Source organism: Oratosquilla oratoria, chromosome 22 (assembly GCF_046742065.1).
Source record: "Oratosquilla oratoria isolate Oo_2021 chromosome 22, ASM4674206v1, whole genome shotgun sequence".
Classification (NCBI taxonomy): domain Eukaryota; kingdom Metazoa; phylum Arthropoda; class Malacostraca; order Stomatopoda; family Squillidae; genus Oratosquilla; species Oratosquilla oratoria.
In genome coordinates, this window is record NC_134798.1 from 19758466 (window position 1) to 19782082 (window position 23617).

The 23617-nt window shown below is 37.3% G+C and overlaps 1 protein-coding gene across 8 annotated transcripts in view; it reads left to right on the forward strand.

The window, feature by feature from the left end:
- The window catches only part of fal (SAM and HD domain containing deoxynucleoside triphosphate triphosphohydrolase falten), a 152787-nt gene that overhangs the window by 51748 nt on the left and 77422 nt on the right, over positions 1–23617 (forward strand). For 5 of the 8 annotated variants that reach the window (XM_076205663.1, XM_076205667.1, XM_076205662.1 and 2 more), the window contains 2 exons: positions 9622–9696; positions 12140–12338. In XM_076205663.1, the coding sequence (XP_076061778.1) occupies positions 9622–9696; positions 12140–12338 (274 nt within the window). The remainder of the gene's footprint in view (positions 1–9621; positions 9697–12139; positions 12339–23617) is intronic. The other 3 variants (XM_076205669.1, XM_076205666.1, XM_076205668.1) reach the window with 1 other exon arrangement.

Below are 23617 nucleotides of genomic sequence, written 5' to 3' on the forward strand. Positions count from 1 at the left end.
AGAAGGGAAGAATTGCTTTTGCGTTCTGCTTCTTATCTATCCTCACCCCCTTACTCATCCTTCTTATGAAGATGTGCAAAGTGTGGTTTAACATTGTGGCTTTTTAACACAGGTTGGAAAAGGATCTGCTATTATTTTGCAATGCTTTGGAATGGGGTGTCTAATGCTATCACTCCTAACCCCACCTCTTTTTATAACAACCACAACAAGACCTTCACCACCACAACCCCCACCCCTGCCACCCTCATCCCACTCAATATCACTCCATTCCTTCACCCTTGGAAGAGCAGTCCTCTGTTATGTAGATGTAGTGTCATAATTAATGACATAGACACCATTGTTGGTGTTGGGATTAAGGGACGCTGTATCTTTTTAATATTACTAACAACTGTTTCAAGTGAGCCTAATTTGATATAGACCAGGGATTTCAGAAGATAAGTTGTGTTGTGTTGGTTTCTTTAAGTTTGCTTGAGAGTTGCCAGCTGATTCTTTATTTTTTTTATTATATATATGTGTGTGTGTATATATATATATATATATATATTTATATATATTGGTATATATACATGTGTATATACATATACATATGTAAATATATGTGTGTATATATATATATATATATATATATATATATATATATTTGTATACCGCGTGAGTAAATTTTCTCTTAGGCAGGCTTGGTTAAAAGCAACTGCAAATTCAGCACTGATCAATTTCTTCTTCAGAGTTTCCAACTTCCTGAAGGTATCCTTTATAGCAAGAGGTAAGGGAAAGAGAAGATTTCCTATTCCGGTCATTATTGACGTTTGGACTCTACCTGAGTCATTATCAAAATACAAAGATGGAACAAATGCAAGAGTTTATATATTACAAAGATACAGAAACACAGCGTGTGATTGGCTGGAAGGATGACCTTTTTTGGTCCCCTCATGGTTGAGAGGGCGGGACAGTTTCCCACGTACGCTCATTGGCTGGCTTGTCCGCTCTCTTGAGCCCCACTACCCCGGGGGTGTAGTATGATGTTTTCTGTCCTGCCTCGGGGCTTGCTTCCCCTAAATGGCTTAATACTAGGCAGTATAGTAGGGGCGTCTTGGTGGGAATTCAGAGACGGCCTACTATATATATATTTATATATATATATATAATATATATTTACCTAGTTGTATTTTACGGGAAGGGGAGCTATACTCGTGGTGTCCCATCTTCATATCTCATTTTAGCTAAAAATGAGATATGAAGACGGGACACCACGAGCATAGCTCCCCTTCCCGTAAAATACATATATATGTATCTACCTAGTTGTATTTTACGGGAAGGGGAGCTATGCTCGTGGGGTCCCGTCTTCATATCTCATTTTATCTAAACTATTTTTAAATTCATGTATTGTTTTTGCACACACCACTTTCTCATGTAACTTGTTCCAACTGTTGATTACTCTGTGAGGAAAGCTGTTCTTTTTCAAATCTCTTCTATAGCTGTCTTTTTTTATTTTCTTTCCGTGTCCTCTTGTATTTCTGTCATCCCATTTTATCAGATTCTCTCTATCAGTAATTTCTATGCCTTTCATGATTCTGTAAATAGCTATCAAATCTCCTCTCTTCTTTGCTCTAGTGTCTGTAGTTCAAGTTTTTCTAGTCCCTCTTCATATGATAGTTTTGAGAGTGTTGGTGCCAATATTGTAATTGCTCTTTGTATTCTTTCAAGTTTTTTTATACATTTTTTTGTACTTGGTGACCATATCGTTGCTGCATATTCCAATCTTGGTCTTATCAGGGTGATTATTATTTTCTTCACCATTTCTTCATCCAGGTATGTAAATGCAACTTTGATTGTTCTTATTAAATTATAAGTTTCTCCAAAAATCTTATTTATATGTTTCTCAGGTGACTTATTATTCATAACAATGACTCCCAGGTCCTTCTCATTTCCTACTTTTTTTATTCCTTCTTCTCCCAATTTATATGCTCCTGTTATTCTGTTTTTGCTTTTTCCAAATTCCATTATACTACACTTTTTTGTATTGAACTCCATCTCCCACTTCCTACTCCATTCCTGTACTTTATTTAGATCTCTCTGTAGTGATTCACAATCTTCTTCAGTTTTCACTCTTTTCAGTAGTTTTGCATCATCTGCAAAGAAGCTCATATAGCTTTCTATTCCTTCATCCATATCATTAATATATAAAACAAATATTATTGGGGCCAGAACTGTTCCCTGCGGAACACCGCTTATTACTTCATCCCATTTTGAGTGCTGGTTTCTTATCACTACTCTCATTTTTCTTTCTTGCAAAAAGTCTTCCATCCAATTTAGTAGTTTGCCCTGTATTCCTCCTTCAGTTTCTAATTTCTTAAGCAACTTCTTATGTGGAACTTTGTCAAAAGCTTTCTTTAGGTCTAGAAATGCACAGCCCGCCCATCCATCTCTTTCTTGTATTATATCTATTAGCCTTGAATAGAAACACATTAGATTGGTGATGCATGATCGTCCTTGTCTGAATCCAAATTGCCTTGGATTTAACACTTTGTTTTTTTCTAAATATTTACCCATCTACTTTTGATAATTCTTTCACAAATTTTTGCTATTGTACTTGTTAGAGAGACTGGTCTACAGTTGGTAGGGTCTTCTTTATTTTTTCCTTTATATATAGGTACTATATTTGCTTTTTTCCAATCTTCTGGAACTTTTCCTTCTTTCAAGGAACTGTTTAGTATGCTATGTATTTTGTCTGCCAGTTCATTCCTGCATTCTTTCAGTAACCAGTTTGCTATTTCATCTAGTCCATGCGATTTTCTGACATCAAGATTACTCAAGTGTATTAATATTTCATTCTTTGTTACTTCTATTTCTTCCATAGGGGGGACTTTCTCTTTCCATTCCTTCTCTTCAGGTTGTATGTTCTCCCTTGTAAACACTGATTTGAAATGTTTGTTCATAATTTCCGCCATTTCCATTTCCTCAGTGTATTCAACTCCCTCTTGTCTTAATTTCTCCAAGTCTTGTTTGTTTTTCAGTTTATTGTTTACAAATCTGTAGAATAGTTTTGGTTGATCTTTACAATTTTCTGTCACATCTTTTTCATATTTTCTCTTTTCCTCTCTGCACGTTTGTACATATTCATTTCTATAACCGGTATATATTTTCCATATTTCAGGTCTTCTGTCTTTTTTCCATCTGTTCCAGGCTTTGTCTCTTTTGTCTTTTAGCTCCCTACAACTTTTGTTGTACCAGCATTTTACATATTCTTTTTCTTGTTTTTGTCTTGGGACATACTTTTCCACTCCTTTTTTGTAAATTTTTGTCAAAATATTCCATTTCTCTTCTACTGTTGTTTCTTCTTTGTATATTTCTTCCCAGTTTTCCTTTTGAAAGAATTCTCTTATTTTATCAAAGTTTGTTTTTTCATACATCATTCTTCCTTTTCTATATTGTTCATTTCTTTTCATATATTTTTCTTCATTAAGTTCCAGTTCAATCAATATGTGGTCACTTTTACTTATTGGTGTTTTATATTCAATTTTGTCCACTATTCTAGGTTCAGATGTAATTATTAGGTCTAGTCTCGATGGTTCTTCATTTCTATACCTAGTGTTCTCCTGTATCCATTGTGTCATTGTGTGGTCAGTAACCATCTCAAGTAGAGCGTTTCCCCATGAGCCGTCTCCACCCTTTACTGTCATTTCTTCCCAGCAGATTTCTTTGCAATTAAAGTCGCCCATCATAACTGTTCTTCCTCCCTCTTCCATTATCTTGTTTAATGCTATCTTTGTGTCCTCTAACATACTTTTATGTTCACTCTCCTCCCATGAGGCTGTTTTTGGGGGCACATGATTTATCACAAACTTTCTGCTCTTCTTATCTCTGTCTTCTACTTCCATCATTATCATCTCTACTGTGTTCTTTCCATATGTGACACACTTCACGTTTATATCCTTCTTAGTCAGGAACATAACTCCACCCCCTTCCTTTTTCACTCTGTTTCTAATCCAATAATTATATGCATCATGTCCTACACTGTTGGGTGGTAGTGGACCTTTTAATTTTGTTTCTACAATTCCCATTATGTCTGGTTCTTTTTCCTTCAAATAATCATTAAGCTCATTCAATCCTGTTATTAATCCATCTATATTTGTGTAAGACACTCTTAGTTTTCTGTCACTTCCATTGTGTTCTCTGTTTCCCTTTTGTTTTTCTCTTGTATGTCGAACTGCCTTAGTTTCATATTCACTACTCTCCAATAGAATCTCTCTTTCTCTGACTCCGTTCTGTTCTCGTTTTTTGTCTTAGCTTCAAGTCTTTTCTGTTTTTCTTCCTCTCTTTCCTCTTTATTCATTTCCCTTTTTATCCATACCTTTTTATATTGTTCACTTGTTGCTAGTTTCCCTGTTTTGGATAAGATATTCTCTGCCGTTGTTTGTGACTTGAATTTAAGCTTAATTGGTCTGGTCTTATCTGTGCTATACTTTCAGAGTCTAAATTTCTCTTCGATTTGCTTCATAATTTCTGGTTCATCTTCCTGAACTGATTCTAATAATTGGCTTACTTTTTCATTTTCCTCTTTGATTCTTGTGGTTCTATCTGGGTTGTGTTTTTCTTCCATTCCTAATATAATTATACATTTCTTCTTGTCTGCTAAATCTCTTACTATATTCTCCTTTTGTCTCATCACTTTAATAACCGAGTCTTCAGTATGTTCTTTCAATTGCTGTTTGACTATGTCAGTGAATGAAACTTTATTGTCTTCTTGGGTTGCTTTCCAATTCTTAGCTTCTTTAGTTATGGCCTCTCTGTTTTCTTTACTATTCCTCTTCAATTCCTCATTCTCCACCTTTACTTTTCTTAACTGTCTTTGTAGGTCTTCTATTTCATCAGTTAAGTTTTTGTTCGCCTTCTCTAGTTCTTCCAATTTTTCAAACCTCTCGGCGATTTTTGTCATCTTGCCAAACCTAACTTCCCAGTTGTCAGACATTTGTTGAAGTTTTTCCTCCAGTTTTGTCAGTCGGGGGAGGTTGGTATCCGCCGCCCTTTCATTAAATCCTTTGAAATTATCATCCTCACCTTCCATTGTACTGCTCTTATCTATGTTTCTGATCTTCACATTTTTATTAGACATTTCGTCGTCACTCAGCTGGTCGGGGGTCGTTTTTTGATGTTTACATTTCGTCTGTCTGCCTGGGCCAAGTCTTCTCCTTCCTCATTTCCTTCCATTTCCCTCAACAATCCCTCCCCTGCTCCTCTTTCCCTACTTTCCCACTACCCCACGAGCAATTTCCCCCCCCCCTGCAAATACAATAGGTACTTCCTTTGCTTTGGAATCCTCTATTTTTCACTTTTTCTTCAGAACGTCCTCTACGCCGTCCGTTCACTGAAGTGTATCTACCTAGTTATATTTTACGGGAAGGGGAGCTATGCTCGTGGGGTCCCGTCTTCATATCTCATTTTATCTAAACTATTTTTAAATTCATGTTTTGTTTTTGCACACACCACTTTCTCATGTAACTTGTTCCAACTGTTTATTACTCTGTGAGGAAAGCTGTTCTTTTTCAAGTCTCTTCTATAGCTGTCTTTTTTTATTTTCTTTCCGTGTCCTCTTGTATTTCTGTCATCCCATTTTATCAGATTCTCTCTATCAGTAATTTCTATGCCTTTCATGATTCTGTAAATAGCTATCAAATCTCCTCTCTCTCTTCTTTGCTCTAGTGTCTGTAGTTCAAGTTTTTCTAGTCTCTCTTCATATGATAGTTTTGAGAGTGTTGGTGCCAGTTTTGTAATTGCTCTTTGTATTTCAAGTTTTTTTATACATTTTTTTGTACTTGGTGACCATATCGTTGCTGCATATTCCAATCTTGGTCTTATCAGGGTGATTATTATTTTCTTCACCATTTCTTCATCCAGGTATATAAATGCAACTTTGATTTTTCTTTTTAAATTATAAGTTTCTCCAAAAATCTTATTTATATGTTTCTCAGGTGACATATTATTCATAACAATGACTCCCAGGTCCTTCTCATTTCCTACTTTTTTATTCCTTCTTCTCCCAATTTATATGCTCCTGTTATTCTGTTTTTGCTTTTTCCAAATTCCATTACACTACACTTTTTTGTATTGAACTCCATCTCCCACTTCCTACTCCATTCTTGTACTTTATTTAGATCTCTCTGTAGTGATTCACAATCTTCTTCAGTTTTCACTCTTTTCAGTAGTTTTGCATCATCTGCAAAGAAGCTCATATAGCTTTCTATTCCTTCATCCATATCATTAATATATATAGCAAACATTATTGGGGCCAGAACTGTTCCCTGCGGAACACCGCTTATTACTTCATCCCATTTTGAGTGCTGGTTTCTTATCACTACTCTCATTTTTCTTTCTTGCAAAAAGTCTTCCATCCAATTTAGTAGTTTGCCCTGTATTCCTCCTTCAGTTTCTAATTTCTTAAGCAACTTCTTATGTGGAACTTTGTCAAAAGCTTTCTTTAGGTCTAGAAATGCACAGTCCGCCCATCCATCTCTTTCTTGTATTATATCTATTAGCCTTGAATAGAAACATATTAAATTGGTGATGCATGATCGTCCTTGTCTGAGCCAAATTGCCTTGGATTTAACACTTTGTTTTTTTCTAAATATTTTACCCATCTACTTTTGATAATTCTTTCACAAATTTTTGCTATTGTACTTGTTAGAGAGACTGGTCTATAGTTGGTAGGGTCTTCTTTATTTCCTCCTTTATATATAGGTACTATATTTGCTTTTTTCCAATCTTCTGGAACTTTTCCTTCTTTCAAGGAACTGTTTAGTATGTTATGTATTTTGTCTGCCAGTTCATTCCTGCATTCTTTCAGTATCCAGTTTGCTATTTCATCTAGTCCATGCGATTTTCTGACATCAAGATTACTCAAGTGTATTAATATTTCATTCTTTGTTACTTCTATTTCTTCCATAGGGGGGACTTTCTCTTTCCATTCAATCTCTTCAGGTTGTATGTTCTCCCTTGTAAACACTGATTTGAAATGTTTGTTCATAATTTCTGCCATTTCCATTTCCTCAGTGTATTCATCTCCCTCTTGTCTTAATTTCTCCAAGTCTTGTTTGTTTTTCAGTTTATTGTTTACAAATCTGTAGAATAGTTTTGGTTGATCTTTACACTTTTCTATGACATCTTTTTCATATTTTCTCTTTTCCTCTCTGCACGTTTGTACATATTCATTTCTATAACCGGTATATATTTTCCATTTTTCAGGTCTTCTCTTTTTTCCATCTGTTCCAGGCTTTGTCTCTTTTGTCTTTTAACTCCCTACAACTTTTGTTGTACCAGCATTTTACATATTCTTTTTCTTGTTTTTGTCTTGGGACATACTTTTCCACTCCTTTTTTGTAAATTTTTGTCAAAATATTCCATTTCTCTTCCACTGTTGTTTCTTCTTTGTATATTTCTTCCCAGTTTTCTTGTTGAAAGAATTCTCTTATTTTATCAAAGTTTGTTTTTTCATACATCATTCTTCCTTTTCTATATTGTTCATTTCTTTTCATATATTTTTCTTCATTAAGTTCCAGTTCAATCAATATGTGGTCACTTTTACTTATTGGTGTTTTATATTCAATTTTGTCCACTATTCTAGGTTCAGATGTAATTATTAGGTCTAGTCTCGATGGTTCTTCATTTCTATACCTGGTGTTCTCCTGTATCCATTGTGTCATTGTATGGTCAGTAATCATCTCAAGTAGAGCGTTTCCCCATGAGCCGTCTCCACCCTTTACTGTCATTTCTTCCCAGCAGATTTCTTTGCAATTAAAGTCGCCCATTATAACTATTCTTCCTCCATCTTCCATTATTTTATTTAATGTTATCTTTGTGTCCTCTAACATACTTTTATGTTCACTCTCCTCCCATGAGGCTGTTTTCGGTGGCACATAATTTATCACAAATTTTCTGCTCTTCTTATCTCTGTCTTCCACTTCTATCATAATCATCTCTACTGTATTCTTTCCATATATGACACCCTTCACGTTTATATCCTTCTTAGTCAGGAACATAACTCCACCCCCTTGCTTTTTCTCTCTGTTTTTAATCCAATAATTATATGCATCATGTCCTACACTGTTGGGTGGTAGTGGGCCTTTTAGTTTTGTTTCTACAATTCCCATTATGTCCGGTTCTTTTTCTTTCAAATAATCATTCAGCTCATTCAATCCTGTTATTAATCCATCTATATTTGTGTAAGACACTCTTAGTTTTCTGTCACTTCCATTGTGTTCTCTGTTTCCCTTTTGTTTTTCTCTTGTATGTCGAACTGCCTTAGTTTCATATTCACTACTCTCCAATAGAATCTCTCTTTCTCTGACTCCGTTCTGTTCTCGTTTTTTGTCTTAGCTTCAAGTCTTTTCTGTTTTTCTTCCTCTCTTTCCTCTTTATTCATTTCCCTTTTTATCCATACTTTTTTATATTGTTCACTTATTGCTAGTTTCCCTGTTTTGGATAAGATATTCTCTGCCGTCATTTGTGACCTGAATTTAATCTTAATTGGTCTGGTCTTATCTGTGCTATACTTTCAGAGTCTAAATTTCTCTTCAATTTGCTTCATAATTTCTGGTTCATCTTCCTGAACTAGTTTTAGTAAACTGCTTACTTTTTCATTTTCCTCATTGGTTCTTGAGTTTCTATCTGGGTTATGTTTCTCTTCCATTCCTAATATAATTATACATTTCTTTTTGTCAGCTAAGTCTCTTACTATATTCTCCTTCTGTCTCATTACTTTAATAACTGAGTCTTCAGTTTGTTCTCTCATTTGCTGTTTAATTATATCAGTAAATGCAACTTCACTGTTTTCTTTTATCGACTTCCATCCCTCTCTGTTTTCTTTACTATTCCTCTTCAATTCCTCATTCTCCACCTTTACTTCTTTTAACTGTCTTTTCAGGTTTTCTATTTCATCAGTTAAGTTTTTGTTCGCCTTCTCTAGTTCTTCCAATTTTTCAACCCGCCGTATAATATTGTTAACATGACCGAACCTACGCTCCAAGTCCTCGATCATCTTATTGACCTTCTCTTCTAGTCTTGTCAGTCGGGGGGGTTTGTGTCCACCCCACCCTCTTTAAATCCCTGGAAAATATTCTCATCACTTTCTACTGTATTGCTCTTATCTATACTTCTAATCTTTACATTTTTATTAGACATTTCATCGTCGTCGGGGGGCCTTTTGTTTACCTTTCGCCTGTCTGTCTGGGCCAAGTCTACTCCTTCCTCATTTCCTTCCATTTCCCTCAGTAATCCCTCCCCTTCTCTTTCCCTACTTTCCTACTACCCCACGAGCAATTTCCCCCCCACTCTGTAAGTACAATAGGCACTTCTCTTTGCGTTGGGATCCACAATACTTCAATTTTCTTCAGAACGTCTTCTAAGCCGTCCGTTCGTTGAAGTGTGTGTGTGTGTGTGTGAGAGAGAGAGCATAGAAGGACGTTATAGGCTTGACTGTTAGGTAGTGGTCAGGGATGTTTTCTGAGTTTGAGGAAGCTCAAAGCTACCACCCACCCTACCCTTAACCCCCCCCCACTCACACACACATTCTCCTACACCCCTCCACTGTTCCTCTTATTATGGTGTGGACCTTTGCTTTGGTTTCAGATTTATCCACCAGGGCGGGTCAGTGATGTACGTCTTCCCATCTGTGACGCATACCCGTTTCGACCACTGCCTTGGGTAGGATATGAACTTACATGTCTGAATATATTTCATCCTTTTGTTAGGATCTAAATTTTTGTAACTGTTCATAGATCTATCCCTCACCACCTTTTTGTACGAATCCTACATACTGCCTGTCCTGAACTGTATAGGTCACAATGTTAGTTTAACCCATATCACCCAATCACATTCAAACTGTCATCATTCACTTGAAACAAATACAGTCTCTTGCATTTGCTTATTAAACCAAAATTTGCATCTTTTGTTAGCAGTTTGGCTCTAGGGCCCCACCCATTCCTTCTTGTATTAAAAATGTATTTTTATTTGTTTAAAAATTATTTCCATTAATTAGGAAATAGTGATTATGGTAATGATAATTGTTGCGTCGAGTTTCATTAAATCAAAACCCACAGACACCAAGTGACAATGGTCCTTGAGCCCACCCACTGATCTCTCTGGGAAGAAACATTGGACTGTTGTCTGTGCTGTATTGCTATGGAATTGTTTCAATGTTATTGGCTGGAAATAGGAGGGGAACAGTTGTCAGTTGTCACTCAATGTGTGAAAAGGTGTAAGGAATGCAGTTGAAGTTCATAAATGTTGAAACAGGTCCAGAGACTGTGTGTCACTCACTCAAGGCACCTGGTGGAGGTTAGAGGATAGACAGGTTTTAAAAAGAGGCAGTTGTACTGTCCATTTTGTGGGACTACCACAAATAGGTACTCATCATTTGCCCCTGTTGATTGTAAAAACTACCAAAGGGGAAAGAGAAGGGGTGGGGGGAGGGCTCATTGCCAAACTGTTATGAAGGCACTAACTGCCAGAAGATTTTATCATTCAATCATTATGTTTTTGGGTGGACTCTGCAAACCGGAAAGCCTCCCATTGACTATTTAGCATTGTTTGCTGTCTTATAAAAAGAAAAAAAAAAAAAAAAAAAATGCAGTATGCCGCTGTTTTCAAAGGATACCCAAGATCCCTTCTTGCTATAGATATGTGTAGAAATTCAACAAGTTACTAGAATGTATTGATTACCTTGGTTGACATCCATTCCTGTCAGATTTTTACTACATTGAATAATCTGAAGAACTAGGAGGTATAGATACCTAATCAACAAGGAGTGGAAGTCTCCAGCTTTGGCATTGAACTTCCATCATAGTTGTATTGAAATTTCATTGCAGTGATAAGCTTTTCGTCTAAGACTTGGTAATAATATAATCTTCACCCAAGCATGTCAGTTCTCAATGGAATTGACATCTCGGTTAATGATCACTAGCCCCCTTTCATACAACTCTTCCAATACAAGTTCATTCACCAGTTTTCCATCACAGACACGTCCATTCATGATCAGGCAAAATTTGTATCCCTGTTACTCATTAACCTTATTGTAGATCATCCTTCATGTCATCAATTGCCAGCACTTTGTTGAAATAATACTCGGTTCCTTGTTTATATAATCAAGCATGTTTTTTCACCAGTCACACATTCTTTTCCTTCATTCAGTTACTCAATTCTTCGTCCTCATTCACCATCTCATCAGCACCTCATCACCCATTGCTACCTTCCAACTCGTGACTTACTACAAGATTTTTCTTGTTAACTCTTCCAATGCCATGGCTCATTGTAACAATTTAGTTGTACAACTAAGAGGCAGACCCTGATCAAGACTCTTATTGCTGTATAATGAAATTTACTGCTGTTTACAACAAAATCTATACAGTTCATCACAAATCATCATCTCCATTGAGCCTTGTTGTTATATTGTCATGTATTTCAAGTGTCCACCATTTGACCAAGGGTCCAATGTATCAAGAGGTAAGTGCAGAAGGAAGAAACTTTGGGGTCTTTCCAACCTACACTTTGGAGAAGGTTGATTTTCCAGGTAATTAAGTACCCAGTGCTCCTACATCACAATGCCTAAGCCTGCCAGCAAAATGTTCACTTAACAATGCTATGCGTGAACTGCCTCTTAATAAAATTAACCAATCTATATCTACAGCATGTTATTTTCTGTCATTTTGTTGCTCCTAAATTGTTTCCAAGATGTTAAGACTTGTAAAGAACATCTTATAAGTGGAATGTGATTTTTATTTTTGTTTTACTTGTTTCAGATAGAATTATTTGTAATGTGACAATATTATCAATGCCTAAATCACTCAGTATAATATTCTTGTATATTTTCACTATTAGATATGAAAATATATAAATCATAAATGTTGATCAGTATTTGTAATGGTGAAGATGAAATTAACAATAGTTTGTCAATTCTGAGGCCTTCAAGAAGTCAGTTGGAGAACTTAACTTGGATTTAATGTAGTTGTAGTCATCATAGTTTAAAATTATTAATAATTTCCTATGTTCATCAGAATCACATTCTTATAAACTGATCGTCTTGTTATTGGATTGTTGCTGAAATACTTTGGACCGCCCACATCCATCCACGACGATTGTTGGGCTACAGGGTGTGTTATCTGGCGGGACAGCTGGTGAGGGCACTTCAAGAACGACAGAAGGAGTTAGATATAACGGACACTGATGTATTGTGCGTTGAACTAGCTGGTCTTTGCCATGACATTGGTCATGGACCATTCAGCCACCTGTGGGAGAAGTTTTTAGGAGCAGCTAGAGTCAACAACAATCACAATGGCATGAAGACCAAGGTGAGATCAAGAAGAAATGTATTAATTAAACACATTTATATGGGTATCAGTGGCTGATCTAAGATCACAATTGGGGAGGGTGGGGTAACCTGAATCTGTAAATGTAGATAAAGCTTTGGGGGGAGGCTTGCATGAGTTTTGTAAATATAGATGATGCTTTGAAAGAGATGTACTTTATAGCATGAATACAATGATTTTGAATATAAATTGAAGTATATGTTCCCACTTTAGTTTCTTTCAAAATACTGGGCAGAAGTTATACTTAATCTTACATTTTTAAAGATTTATCCTCATTAATGTGCTGAATATTATTCTCACTGAAGTGTTTTATTAAATGCTGGGTAAAAATTCTGCCATTGTATAACAGCTTTCTGCCATGTACTGGTGTATACAAGGCATATTTCTCAACCTCTGTAATGAGGTAATATAAGAGCAAAAAATTTTTTGGGGGGGGGTTCAGCCCCCCCTCCCCCTAGATCCGCCACTGGTGGGTATGTATTTATGGATTATATATGTAACGTATGAATGATTATATGTATGTAATGTGTGCATGTAATGTATGTATGTATTTATTGTTACAACCTGTTACCAAACTACGGCACATGAGGTCAGCTCATCCAGCCCACCATCGCACTGTATATATGTCAAAAGAGAATTTTGAATTTAGTTTTTCTGAAACTTTTTAGGAAACAAATATGTTTGTTGTCTTTATTTTTTGTGTTTATATTTTTGTGCATCTTGTATGTATTATACAGGAAGGGAGCTATGCTTGTGGTGACCCATTTTTGTATCTTTTGGCATAATTTTTTTTTTTTTTTTTTTTTCTTCCTCTTAAAATCTTGAATAGTGTTTGCATGCACTGTTTCCTTATCTAATTTATTCCAGGTATCCAGCTCTATATGGGATTTTTTTTTCTCTCTATTCTACAGTTATCCTTTTTGAGTTTCTTTTCATGTCCTCTTGTTTTTCCATTGTCCCATTTTAATAAATCATCCCTATCTAGGGTTTCCATTCCTTTCATGATTCTGTAAATAGTCAGCAGATCTCCTCTTTCTCTTCTTTGTTCCAGAGTTGGTAGTTCCAATTTGGACAATCTTGGTTCGTATGTTAATTTTAAGAGAGTTGGTGCCAACTTTGTCATTGCTCTTTGTATTCTTTCCAATTTCTTTATATTCTTTTTAGTACTGAGTGTCCATAGTGTTGCTGCATACTTCAGTTTTGGTCTTATTAGTGTAACTAATATTTTTTTTTTTTAATAATTTCCTCATCCAAGTAGTCAAATGCCACTTTCATTGACCTTAATAGGTTGAAGGTTTCTCCAACTATTTTGTTGATATGTTTGTCCAGTGTCATGTCTTGTCAAGGTCTATTTCCAGGTTCACTTATTTGACCTCACCAATTTTATCATTTCTTGATATTCTAGTTTTACTTTTTCCAAACTCCATTATACTACACTTCTTAATATTAAAGTTCACTTCCCATTTCTGAGTCCATTTCCAGATTTTGTCTAGGTCTAACTGTAATGATTCACAATCCTCCTCTGTTCTTACTTTCTTTAGTATTTTTGTGTCATCTGTGAAGAAATTCATATAACATTCTACTCCTTCATCCATGTCATTTATATATATATGGCAAACATGATTGGAGCCAATACCGAACCTTGCAGGTCGCCACTTATTTTTTCTTCCCAGTTCGAGAAATTGTCTCTAATTACTACCCTCATTTTTCTCCCAGTCAGGAAGTCTTCATCCATTCCAGTAATCTTCTTCTGATGCCACCTATTGATTCTATTTTTCTTATTAGTTTCTTGTGTGGTACTTTATCAAATGCTTTTTGTAGGTCTAGAAAGGCACAGTCCACCCATCCATCCCTGTCTTGTATTATTTCTATTAGTCTCGAATAGAAGCAAATCAGGTTTGTTGTACATGATCTTCCTTGTCTAAATCCAAATTTATTTGTATTCAGTATATATTTTTTCTTGAGTGCATAAAGGGATTAGGGAGAAATGTCAATGTAATAGTACTGGGAGACCTTAATGCTAGGGTAGGAAATTAACCAATTGATGGAGTGGTCAGGAAATGTGGAGTTCCAGTAAAGAATCATAGTGGAGAGTTGATGGTGGAGATGTGTCTAGAAAGAGAGTTCATTCCATCCCTAACATACTCCACTCTCCTCCACCCTCTTTCCTCCCTCTTATCTTGGCACCTCCTGGATGATGGGTCATCCATGCATGTCGCCCACTGCCCTGACACAGAAGCAGTGTTGGCATACACATACATACATACATATACCAAGGCTCCTTCCCCCTTACAAGGGGGGTAGCCAAAAAGAAAAAGGTATAAAAACCATTCCCACCCATTCCATTCCTAAATACACTCCACTCCCCTTCACCCTCCCTCTTTCTTATCCTGGCACCTTCTGGTTGACGGGTCATCCCTGCACCTTGTCCACTGCCCTGGGTCAGAGGCAGTGTCGCAAGATACAGCACATCCCCTGCAAGGCCGCTTAATTAAATCAGCGACACCCCCTGCAGAAAAGGAGATGGTTAGACATCCCTTTGGGCTGAGTCAAATTTTTCTCACACATACGGTACTACTTCACCCCCCCATCCCCCCCACCCATTCCACCTCATGCATCACAACATCATCCATATACAGTGAGACCTCTCATTAACAGACATTAATTAGCTGTGTTTGCGGTGTTTTCGCTGTGTTTTCAGTGTTTTTGGTGCTGTTGTTTAGTGCGTGCAATCACTACGCCACCCAAAAACCACTACAAAACACCGAAAACACAGAGAAAACACCACAAACACAGCTAATTAACGTCCATTAATGAGAGGTCTCACTGTACAACCATTCTCCATTCACCCCTGTCTTCTGTCCTCTCCTGTCCTTCCTCAACAGACATTCCCCTCTTCCCCAAAGCCCCTTTCACCCCATCCATCCATCTCATCCTAGGACGCCCCCTCATGTTCACTCCCTCCACATCTGCCTTCCATACTTCTTTTACTAGTCTTTCTTCACTCATTCTTTCCATATGTCCAAACCATCCTAATACTCTTTCATCAACCCTATCTCCCAACTCCCTTACCACCTCTGTTCTTCTCACCTCCTCATTTCTCACTCTTTCCAGCCTAGTAACTCCCATCATACTTCTCAGACACCTCATCTCAAATACACTCAAACTCCTTCCCTCTACCTCTCTTATGTTCCATGTTTCTGCCCCATACAGTGCTGTTGACACAATCACCCCTTCATACAGTCTCCACTTAGTCTCCATTCCCAAATGTCTATTTCTCATTACATTTTTTTATCCACCAAGGCATTTACTCGCTTCTCTCAATCTACTCTCCCATACTCTGTTCTACCTCCACTCCACCTTTTCCTGCCACATTTGCACCCAAGTATCTAAAGCTATCCACTTCCTCCAGTTGCTCTCCCTTAATGCTCACTTCCAGTCTGCTGCCACTTTCACCCCTTGAACATCTCATCACCTTACTTTTACCCACATTTATCTTCAGCTTTCTTCTATCACATACTCTCCCAAACTCTGTCACCAACTTCCTCAATCCCTCCTCTGACCCTGCTACAAGTGCAGTGTTGTCTGCAAACAACAACTGGCTCACCTCCCACTTTTCTCCATTTTCTTTAACCATCTCCAATTCCTGACCCACTACCCTTGCATTTACCTCTCGCACTACCCCATCCATGTACAAGTTGAACAGCCAGGGCAACATTACACATCCCTGACGAAGTCCCACCTGTACCTCGAACCACTCACTCACCAGAGACTACTAAATAAAATCAAAGCCCATGGAATAGGAGGAAAAGTGTTAGAATGGATTAGAGCTTGGATTAGTAACAGAAAACAGCGGGTCACCATAAATGGAATAAAATCTAGGTGGGGCCTTGTTACTAGTGGGGTCCCCCAGGGCTCGGTTTTGGGTCCCTTATTGTTCATTATGTACATAAACGACTTAGATGATGGGATAAATAGTGATGTTAGTAAGTTTGAGGACGACACTAAAATAGGATGCCTAATTAGGTCAGGAGACGGCGCCCAGATTCTGCAGGATGATCTTAATAAATTGTTAATATGGTCGGTGAAATGGCAAATGAACTTCAACATCTCTAAGTGTAGCATGTTAAATGTAGGGCTACACAACCCCGAAAATAGATACAACTTAGATAACACGTTTTTAGAAAAATCTGAGTGCGAGAGGGACTTGGGAGTTCTGGTGAGTCTGGACCTTAAAACCAGGAAGCAGTGCATTAGCGCCAGAAATAAAGCTAACAGAGCATTGGGCTTCATTGCTAGGACGGTAACGAATAGAAGTGCAGAGGTAATTAATAAACTCTATCTAGCGATAGTTAGACCCATCCTTGACTATGCGGTACAGTTTTGGTCTCCGTCCTACAAAATGGACATAAATTCACTAGAATCAGTACAGAAAAGAATGACCAAAATGATACATGGACTTGGAAATTTGCCTTACGAAGAGAGGCTTAGGCACCTAAACTTACACTCTCTGGAAAGACGCAGAGTGTGGGGTGATCTAATAGAAGTGTTCAAGTGGATCAAAGGCTATAACAAGGGTGAAGCAAACAAGGTCATCATAATAAAACAACAGGGCAGGACTCAAAGCAATGGGTATAAACTGGACAGATTTAGACTTAAGAAGGAAATAGGCAAGAATTGGTTTACTAATAGGGTGGTCGATGAATGGAATAAACTTAGTAACCATGTAGTAAGCGCTGAAACTATCAGTTGTTTTAAAAAACGATTAGACAACTTTATGGATGGGGATGACAGGTGGTGATGGATACGAAGCTGCCTAGTGTAGGCCTCATGGTCTCTTGCAGTCTCCTTTATTCTTATGTTCTTATGTTCCATTTCTAATGCTGACACATGCTCTACTACTCTCATAAAAACTCTTGACAGCTCCTAGAAGTTTTCCTCCTATCCTGTATATCTGCAAAACCTCCCACAATGCCTCCCTGTCTACCCTGTCATAAGCCTTTTCCAGATCCATAAAAGCCCAAAAGACATCCATACCTTTCCTATAGTTTTCTCACATATCTGTCTTACCACAAAAATCTGATCTACACAACCTCTACCTGTCCTAAATCCCAGGGCTGTGGAGTCGGAGTCGTAGTCGGAAACAGTTACGGTGTCACTGGAGTCGGAGTCAGTAAAAATATACTGACTCCGACTCCAGTTAGATTTACACTTTATAAGGCCTTCGTTTAGTCTGTAGAGTTATGCAGTGCACACTCCTTATAAGTAGATTATATAAAAAAAAACATAATAATATCAAATGTAATAAATCTCATTGTCTTATTTCTGTGGTCATTCCACTAAACCCCCAAAACGTCCTTGTGCAACGCTGGCTTTCAAATTTATACATAGACCGATAAACATCCAAAGTATTACTTGAATAAATCAAACACCTCAGTTTTACACCTTCTGTTGACACAATGTCATGGGATCTGTAGTATTCCTGTCAAGTTCCATATGCATTGTTTCCATCACTCTTTCAGTTTGGTGGTTTCTCCCACTGCTGTGTTGCCAAACAGTAGGATAATTATGATTTTTAACTGTAGACTAACGCAATAATACTATCTCTTCTTTCCTTTCCCCTCCTTTTTCCCCTCTATACTTTTTATCAATGAATTATTGAATAAGGATATTTAAAGTTGAAAAAAAAAGTTTCACGTTTCAAACATGTTCAGCTGTATCTTGTTTTGTACTCGTATCGATAAGATCAGTTCCAGAACCAGAGTAATGTCCATCGCAATAATCGCATAGCAGTACCAGTATGTAGTCAAACCAAGAGGTACTTGTGTCAGTAATTTCAGTACATTAAGACAAAAGAAGGTATGAAAGCATATGAAGGATAATAATACCCAAAAAGTATGTATGATACATATACCTTTCAGTATCATACATGTTCAGCTGTAACACTCGACCTTGTACTGTACTCGTATCAATAAGGTTTATTTTCTCTATATTTACTGTTTCTTTTCAAGAAATTTGCCTAAACTTCTTTTATAAAGTATTTTCATTTTTTTTTTTTTTTTTGCAAAACTATATATGTAAAAAAATAATCTTCCATTATATATATTTTTATTATTAGGTTATATTTCAACCTTTGTTATAAAGTACAGTATTTTTGTTTTTGAAATGTACCTATCACTTATTTGCGAAGATATATATTATGCCAAATGTCTTAGATTATAGAATTTTTTTTTTTACTGAATTTTCTTCAATATCCTTTCAAAAATTTTGTCTCTACTTCACTTATAAAGTATTAATGAAGAGGTCAAACATAGGAAAGCCACACTATAACATATATATTTATTCTTTGCTATAAACCAGTTATAATGATATAAGTCTACTCAAGATTGGAGCGTATGTGTGTTGTATAGGCTTTATAAAATATGTAGGCCATAATCAATTAATTACATGAAGAGGAGTCGGAGTTGGTGGTGCCAAAAATAGAGGAGTCAGAATCAGAGGTTTTGTGTTCCAACTCCACAGCCCAGCTAAATCCACACTGTTCCTCACCAATTACTCCCGCTGTTCCTCTCCTAATCCTCTCAATCAAGATCCTCCCATAAGCCTTCCCAACTACACTTAACAAGCTAATCCTTCTAAAACTACTACATTCACACTTGTCCCCTTTTCCCTTGTAAAGTGGAACTATACAAGCACTCCTCCAGTTCTCCGGCACTCTACCCTCTCTCCAGCAAACATTAAATAACCTCACCAGCCAGTCCACCATCACTGTACCTCCTTTTTTTTTTTAAGATATTCTGCATGGCATCCATCAAGACCAGGTGTCTTACCTGCTCTCATCATCTTAACAACTGCCTTCACTTCATCCTTCCTTATTTCTCATCCATTATCCTCACTCATCACGGTCATTTTCTTAGCACTTCCCACTGCAGCTATCTTTCCCTCCCTATCCTCCTTCACATTTAGCAACTCCCTAAAATATTCTTCCCATCTTCCTCTCACTCTCTTCTCTTCCATTATCATCTCTCCATCTGCACCTTTTACCTTTTCTTCTCTACTTGATTCGCCTCCTCTTCCTCTCTTAATTTCTTTCCAAAACATCTTTTTATTACTTTCAAAATTTTCTGTCAAACTCTTACCCTATTTCACATCTGCTCTCCTCTTTGCCTCCTTTACCTTTTGCTTTACTTCTCTTTTCTTTTCTTTGTATCTCTCATATGACTCCCTCGTCCTATTTTGTAACCAATCTGTGTAAGCTCGCTTCTTCTCTTCTACAACCTTCTTTGTTTCCTCATCCCACCACTCACTACCCTTCCTTCTATTTCCTCCTGTCCTTCTTGTTCCACACACCATCTTTGCACACTTTTTGACTCCCTCTTTGAACCATCCCCATTCCTCCACTCCTAGCTCTACTCTATCTCTCACTCACTCCCACTCCTCCCTCAGCCTCTTCGTGTACTCCTTCTCCTTTTCCTTTTCATTTAAAGAGTTCACTCTAAGCACCTCCCTACCTTTTGTCCTTTTCCTCTTTCTCCATCTATCCTCCATTCACAACTTACCTTCCACCAAAAAAATGATCTGATATTCCCCCACCGTCTCCCCTTAGCACATGTACATCCTTAACTCTTCCTATCATACTCCTATCTACCACTACATAATCCATTAGTGCTCTATCTACCACCCTTCCATCTACCACCCTCTCCCATGTATACTTACGCTTGACTTTCTTCTGAAACACTGTATTTGCTATCATCAACTCTCTTTCTAGACACTCTATTAACCTTGAATAAAAACAAATCAACTTAGTGACACATGATCTTACCTGTCTAAAGTAAAATTGTTTTGGATTCAGTATATTGTTTTCTTCCAGATGTTTAGTCTATCTACTTTTGATAACTTTTTCACATAATTTAGCTATTGTGCTTGTAAGGGAGACTGGTCTATAGTTTGTAGGGTCATCTTTATCTCCCCCTTTATATATTGGTACAATATTTGCATTTTTCCAATCTTGTTGTACCTCTCCTTCTTTGAGTGAGCAATCTATTATTTTATATATTATGTCCCGTAGTTCATCTATACATTCTTTTAAGCTTTTACTCAAGAGTGATTGATGTACTGCAATAGAGTGGACTACGTGTACCTTGACCTAGGGAAGGCTTTTGATAAAGTACCTCACAGTCAACTTATGTGGAAATAGCATATTGAAGGACTAAGAGGCAAACTACCTGAATGGATTTTTTTTCTTCTTTTTTTTTTTTTTTTAATACCGTATTTTCCGGCTTAAAATGCGCATCGGGTTATAATGCGCACCCATGCACTTCGTTATCTCAGTACACAGATAGCGCGCACCGACGTATAACGCGCATGCCAGGAAAAGTCACTGGTGGCTGAAGCTCGTGAACTGCATGTATGCGACTCCTGCTTGCGTTGGTCCATTGTTTTGTGGGAAATTTGAGCCATGAAAAGTTTATTGAATACAAAATGTACATGAAAAATTTCGGATTTTTACAGAAAAATTGTAATTTACTATCCTGAGGGAATAATTCATCTTACAAGTTTTTATCACCGTGTTCAAGTTTTTATCACCGTGTACAAGTTTTTATCGCCATGCAGCAACTATGTTTCAATTCATAAGTGTCTTTACTGAAGTGATGTTTAGTTTAACAAACTCTCGCTAGAGGGTGTTTAGTGTAGGCTAGATTGGCAATAGAACTGTCAATCTCGGCCCTGATCTCGCATATTCCGGGTGAGCTAAAACGGCCAACGTTCATGATGTTGGTACCAGTGCTGTTTTACGGATCCCAAATATTTGCATAGACTACGATAATTAATGTTAGTAAAAATAAACCAATGAAATAACGACGATTAATTACTAAGTATCATGTGAACGAGGTTACATGGAGAAGTATTTTTCATTGGCTAGAGCCACCGCTGGGAAATCTGTTGATTTGTCTCTAAATTAATTGTCAGTTTAGGCATCAATCAGCACACAACTAAGAAAAAGTCGGAACTACATGTACCGGTATATGACTCATGTTGTGCGTTGGTCCCTTATTACTTTGTAGCTTAAATAGTTTGTAGGAAATATGATCTAAAAAAAGTTTATTGGAAGTAAAATATACAGAAAAATTTCGGGATTTTTACAGAAAATTTTCATGTTATATCTGAAGGAAATAATTCGTCTTTACCATTTTTTATTTAATACTGAAACAAACTACAGACTGTTTCGTTTTAGCTTTGAACCTACAATGACAGTGGTGAAATAGGACAGTCTCTCATCGAGGTGACGTTTAGTTAATATAACTCTCAAAAGAGGGTGTTGTTTATGAACGGCCGCAACGGAATTGTACCATACGTAAAGTGAAGCAACATAGCCAACATAAAAATTCAAACTAGGATGCTGTGAACATGGGCAAATATCATGAATGTTGATCATGTTTAGGCCTATTTAAACATGAAAAATAAGATTCGATAGATACCTACCTATACCAAATATTTATATAGCCCATGCTGGCGTATTCTTTCATGTCACCATGGCTGTTCTTCTTGTTCTCACGGAACGTCACGGAGAAGTGTGCCGTCCCGACTTTGTGACGGCCAACATCGTCACGTTGTTGTGAAAAAATTACACACACAGCCGCAGAATTTTTATCGTAGGCCGTAGATAATGCGCACCATCGGATAACGCACACCCCCCATTTTTAGGCCCTTCCAACGGAAAAAAGTCGCGCACTATACGCCAGAAAATACGGTACATGAAAACAGTAGCAAAGGACAAGATATCAAAATAGAGACCAAGCAGAGTTCCACAAGGTTCAGTGGCTGCACCATTAATGTCTCTTGTTAATGTTAATGATATGATGGAAGGTAACAAGCTGTGCCAAAATGCATACATACATACATATACCAAGGCTTTTTCCCTCTTACAAGGGGGGTAGCCAAAAAGAAAAAGGCATAAAATCATTCCCACCCATTCCATCCCTGCCTCTCATCTTAGCACCTCCTGAATGACGAGTCATCCCTGCACATTGTCCACTGCTCTGGGTCAGAAGCAGTGTCGCAAAATGCAGATGATGCAAAATCATGAAAAGGGCTAAAAACAAGGACTGTATACTACTGTAAAAAGATCTAGGCACAATTTTTGCATGGAGTCAAGAATGGAAAATTAATTTCAGTACCAAAAAATGCAAATTACTGTAAATGGGCACTGGTGGCAAAAGACCATTAAACTATTCCTTGGGAACTGAATCCACAACAAAAGTATAAGAGGAAAAAAGATTTGGAAGTATTAATAAAAGACAACTTGTCACATGACAGACATACCTGCAGATTTTTGGGAGACATGTATGGTCTGCTGCAGAAGATTAAGGTGGCTTTTCACTAAATGGATGAAGAGACGGTGAAAAAACATAATGAAATCATGATCCATCCAAGACTGGAATACACGTCAGGGGTATGGTCCCAACACAGAGTTAAGGATATAAGCAAGATCGAGAGAATACAAAAGGCAGCCACCAAACTGGTTCCCATCTTTGCAGTTAAACCATATGAGGAAAGACTAAAAGCTCTGGGTCTACCAACTTTGAAAGAGTGAAGAGAAAGAGGTGGTATGATTACAGTATTCAGGTCACTAAAGGGGATTTATTACATTGACAGAAGAGAACTCTTGATTAAGGCTAGGAGGGCTTTAACCCTTTCACTCCAGGCCAAAATCTCGTGGGCAGAATTAGATGCCAGACATGTGATGTTGCGTCACAATACTCGCATTATAAAAAATAAAGTCACCGCTGTATTAATCGTTTTCTCTTTCAACCATGAATTTTGATAACCATAGAAAATATGATGAAGCCAGTTTACAGAGTATAGGGGGTCACGCAGGTACAACTACAATAAATATAATTAAGACGCCGACATAGGCATCCTCGCATACCCACTTGCTCCTCATGACGCCTACGTAGGCGTCATCACATCGAAGGGGTTAAACCATACGAGGAAAGACTAAAAGCTCTGGGTCTACCAACTTTGAAAAAGTGAAGAGAAAGAGGTGGTATGATTACAGCATTCAGGTCACTAAAAGGGATGTATTACATTGACAGAAGAGAACTCTTGATTAAGGTTAGGAGGGCTTTAAGAGGTCATGAGAACAAAGTAAGGAAGACTACATATTTAAAAAATGTGAAAAACGTCTGTTTGCCATATAGATGCATAAATACTTGGAATTGCTTTAAAATTGATACTGTGTTGCCCAAGCTGGAACAATA